Source organism: Colobus angolensis, unplaced genomic scaffold (genome assembly GCF_000951035.1).
Source record: "Colobus angolensis palliatus isolate OR3802 unplaced genomic scaffold, Cang.pa_1.0 Scaffold457, whole genome shotgun sequence".
Classification (NCBI taxonomy): Eukaryota; Metazoa; Chordata; class Mammalia; order Primates; family Cercopithecidae; genus Colobus; species Colobus angolensis.
Genome location: NW_012118010.1, coordinates 11,583 through 16,564, shown reverse-complemented (window position 1 = coordinate 16,564; position 4,982 = coordinate 11,583). Strand labels below are relative to the sequence as shown.

Genomic DNA, 4,982 nt, shown 5'->3' with positions numbered 1-4,982 from the left:
ACATAATTTTCACAACTTACCAATCTATTAAAAAGTATTTTTTAATATGTCTATACTTAATGCCATGACAAGTTACCATGAATACTTATACTCAAAAATGTTTAAGGTCAGCAATTACGTTGAGGTGATAAGCGTACATACAAAGAACAATTAATAAGATGGCACGTGTATTGGTATTAAAAAAACAAAGGTGATCATTTACACCATTCAAAAAATTAAAAGGTCAGATAAAGGCTGGGCATGGTGACTCATGTCTGTAATCCCATTACTTTGGGTGGCCAAGGTGGGCAGGTCACTTGAGGTCAGGAGGTCAAGACCAGCCTGAGCAACATGGTGAAACCCCATCTCTACCAAAAATACAAAAATTAGCCAGGTGTGGTCGTGTCTGTGGTCCCAACTACTCGGGAGGCTGACGTGGGAGAATCGCTTGACCCCAGAAAGGTAAGGTTGCAGTGAGCTGAGATTATGCCCTATACTCCAGCCTGGGTGAGAGAGTGGTACACTGTCACAAAAAAAAAAAAAGTGGGAAAAATGATGAGGCATGTACAAGGCAATAAAGATAATCAGATAATCAATACAAAGAAATTAAAGAAAACTATTGGGCTATGGTTGGCAAGGGCTTAGGAAGATGGGTAGAAATATAGACAAGAGAGGGCGGAAAGGTAACAGGTTCCAGTCTGGGTGAACAGTAAGACCAAAGTCACAAAAGCAGTCACCAGGTTGTGTGTGTGCACATGCATCCAAGCAGGTGCATGCACTGGCTGGTGGGGGTGGGGGGAAATGATGGTCTGTTCTGATTGGAGATGACAGTTTAAAGGAGGGAAGAACAGAAACTAGCCCTAAAAAAGTTGAGTGGAGTAACTTTCCAGAAAGCCTTGAGCACCAGGTACAGGAGGACAGATATCATTTTCCTCTTCTGTAAAATGACAGGGTTGAACTAGAGACACATGCTATTTTTCAGCTAAAAAACTATGAGCACAAGTTTATGAGAAAGAGTTAATGAAAGACAGCAAGGGAACAACAGCATCAGAATCATGTAGGAAGAAGGCAAACCCAGAAAACAGACTGAGGAATAAAGCCATTGGAACCCGAAATGGAAAAGAAAAACTGACAAAGCGTATTAACGGGCTAGATTTAAGCAGTCAAAAATCACAGAAAACCAGCAGTGCCACTGACAAAGAAGGGAACATGAGCACACATATTTCCAAATTTATGTTGAACATATAAAGTCTGCAATGACAATTTAAAAATGCAAGTATAAATATCTTGCAAGTCATTTGGAAATAACTGGACCACATCCATAGCCTTAATGAGTAGACCAGATCAGAGAAGCAAGGCTAGGAATCATGAGCTTAGGAACAATAATAGAAGTCAAGGGATAATTCATCTGAAGGACAGTATGTGAACAAAACAGGCAGAAACTAGGTACTTTGGGATGCCAGCCCCATATTGGTATAGGCATTTAGCAGTTAAAAAAATATATTCTATAAAAATATAATCTGCAGCCAGGCGCAGTGGCTCATGCCTGTAATCCCAGCACTTTGGGAGGTCGAGGCAGGAGGATCACGAGGTCAAGAGATCGAGACCATCCACACCAACATGCTGAAACCTCGTCTCTACTAAAAATACAAAAACTAGCTGGGAGTGGTGGCGTGCACCTCTAGGCCCAGCTACTTGGGAGGCTAAGGCAGGAGAATCGCTTGAACTGGGAGGCAGAGGTTGCAGTGAGCCGAGATTGTGCCACTGCACTGCAGCCTGGTGACAGAGTAAGACACCGTCTCAAAAAAAAAAAAAATATATATACATATATGAAAAATAATGTCCAATCTATTGATGATAATTATCCTGACTGCAACAGAATTCAACTGAGGTGTTCAATATGACTTATCACCTACTCTACCTGATATATTGGTCTTTAATACCCACCGTACTGTCGTCATTCCAAACATCAGACTGGGCTGCCTGTCCTTGGAATGAATCACTCGGTTGTTCATCCTGTATGCTAGTCTGATTGGAGCTGGTGGCCAAAGAGGGTTGGTCATTATTCTGGAGTGAAGAATGCTCTGAATCTGTGGATGAAGGTAAATTAGGCGCTGGAATGTCATCTTGAAGAATCAAACATATCAAGTCCCCAGAAACAATCCCATAGGAAGCCAAGGTCTCTTCATCTCCAGTGAGGGCATCCTTGTAGTTCAATGTAATTGTAAATCGGGTATCAGAACTGCCAAGAAAGATGGATAAGCATAGTAAGAGCTACCTACTTCTGTTACCTTCAACAGCACATCTGAAGCATACATAAGCACACAGTATGACCCTAGAAGAACTAAGTCATGAAGAGACAAGGTCTCACTATGTTGTCCAGGCTGGTCTCAAGCTCCTGGCCTCAAGCAATCCTCCTGCCTCAGCCTCCTGAGTTGCTGGGATTACAGGCATAAGCCACCATGTCCAGTTACATTTTTGTTTTTGTTTGTTTTTTAGAGACAGGGTCTCACTCTGTTTCCCAGGCTGGAGTACAGTGGCACAGTGGCACGATCACAGCTCATGGCAGCCTCAAATTCCTGGGCTCAAGCAATCCTCTCACCTCAGCCTCCAGAGAAGCTAAGACTATAGGCACACATGACCCTATCAAGCTTAAAGTTTTGAGAAAATTATCAAAATTATTTATCAATGAATGCCTAATCTATAGATTTCTAATGGCCAAAACTCTCCACCTGGGGGACAGGATACAGTCATTCTCTATCATTAATCCATGCTTTCCTCAATTCTAAGACGCACTTTTTTATATTTTGACATCTTTGAAATTAAGATGCTTCCTAGAATCAATCACATATCAACTGACAGCATTTTCCCCCTGCTGTTACATAAAACAATGTGTCTTCCAAGTGACAGCATGTAAGATTCAATGAAATACCTTTAAAATACAAATTAGATCACATCATTCCTTCACTTAAAATCTTCTAATAGCTTCTATTTGGAATCCTTAACATAACTTCCAAAGCTCAACGTTTGACCTCTTCCCATTTCTCCTACTGCATCCTATGCCATCCATCCTCTCTCACTGTTCTCCATTCACATGAGCTTTCCATCAGTTCCAAAAAGTAGATCAACTTCATTGCAGCCTTCGGGCCTCTGCATTTGCTCTTCCAGATCTTCAAATGACTGACTCCTCCTCATCATTCCAGTCTCAGCCCAAATGTCACCTCTCCAGCACTCTCTATTCTGCTATGTTCTACTTGAAAACGCCGTATCTACTTATCTATTATCTGTCTACCCTACCCCTGCCACTAGAACTTCAGTTTCATAAGATCAGGGATCTTGTCTGAACAGTTCAAACCGTATCTTCAACACTGGAAAATAAAGTATTCGTGAAACAAATGCAACCACCAAACATTAGCTGGGAAGATCAAGAGGAGTGTGAAATCAAGGATGTCTATTCAATATCCTTACAGGACAGTTTACTCACAATGGTCCCAAAAAGCCAGATCCATATATTCATAATCACAAAAAGTTAGGGGAGTGTATGTATATGACTGAGGATAAATTCATCTCTCTTACTGATGATGACAAGCTAAATTCACCCTTCTACTGATCGTCGGTTATGATGCCTTTTAGTGGAACACAGCACAAACCCAAAAGCTCACTGCTAAACAAGCTCAGAATTCAAATAAGTCTGAAGCAACAAACTCCCATTCTTTCTGCATCGCAGATTATTTGACATTAGAAGAATAAAATGTTTTTCATCACACAGTGGTGAGGAATAACTAACAAAACATTACAAAACATTTTTAAAAATATTTACACTCAGCAATACTAATTTCATTACTTTTTTGAGACATTAATAAAAGATGAACTCCTTTAACAACTATATTATTTATTCTCACAATGCTGCATTTTGAAAAGTGCTCCAAATCATTCATGTTTCTATTTCACTCGTAAATATATTTTTTCTTACTAATTGAAGTATCCTTGGTAGAGAAATTAAAATTACTGAAATAGAAGCTATTCCTGTTTGTTAGAAAACAGGTGGCCCTGCTTCTGTTTTCAAAATGCTTTGATAAACAAAATGTTGAAAATCTGCCATCTGCCCACAAAAACACCACCCCAACTCCCAACTTTGGCAGAAAAAGGAAAAACACCTCAAAAGAACTATGTGTTTATGGGTCATCTGTCACAGCAAAAGGTTGCTTTTTAAAACAGTATCTAGTACAATGTACGTTCAAATATCTGTTTGTAGAAAAGGTCATGGTCCGCTCAATAAATATACCAGTTTTTCCTCCCACTCTAGAAAAAGGGAAAAGCTATTTCTAAAGTCATATGTAGTTTTCCAGGATTCTACCTCTGAAATTGGGGAGTTAAGAGGAGTATTTAATTCCAGGAAATGAAATTCTAGAAACTCCAGGCTTTTCAAAAGTATTTCATGGCTACTCTGTCTATGGAGTAGTCATTGTTTTATTTCTTTACTTTCTTAATAAACTTGCTTTCACTTTTCTCGTAAAAAACAAAAACAAAACAAAAGCATTTCATGACAATCCTAGCTCCACTTGCTCAGTAAAGATACTTTTAAAATAATATCATATGGACATATTTTAAAACTGCACCTTTATTAGAAAATGAGAATACTTTAAGAAAAAATGAGTTTACTTTCACAAGCTGAAGTTACATTCTGTCCAGGTAACCAGCCTCAACCGTAAAAACAAATCTGAAAGAGAAACCAACGGGCCCTTTTGTGCAAACAGTCATACTGAGGTTTCACATCCTTTCAACACTGCCTAATTTAAAAATAATAAAACATATATATACACATGGTAATACCTTTGAAAGATTAAGTTTGAAGATTTATTCAATCTTCTACTCATAACCTACTGGTAATGATGCCAGTATGCAAAACACACGGGTTTAACAACAAGAAATAACAGTAGGCATGTCACTTACCATAATATTTAAAAGGAGTTATGTCAGTATCTTATTTAGGGTTTATTTTT

The 4,982-nt window shown here is 38.8% G+C and overlaps 1 protein-coding gene across 1 annotated transcript in view; it reads right to left on the bottom strand.

The window, feature by feature from the left end:
• The window catches only part of FBXO7 (F-box protein 7), a gene marked incomplete at both ends in the record, with an annotated part of 13,265 nt that overhangs the window by 4,669 nt on the left and 3,614 nt on the right, over positions 1–4,982 (bottom strand). The window contains one exon of the mRNA XM_011958048.1: positions 1,927–2,221. Coding sequence (XP_011813438.1) covers positions 1,927–2,221 — 295 coding nt within the window. The remainder of the gene's footprint in view (positions 1–1,926; positions 2,222–4,982) is intronic.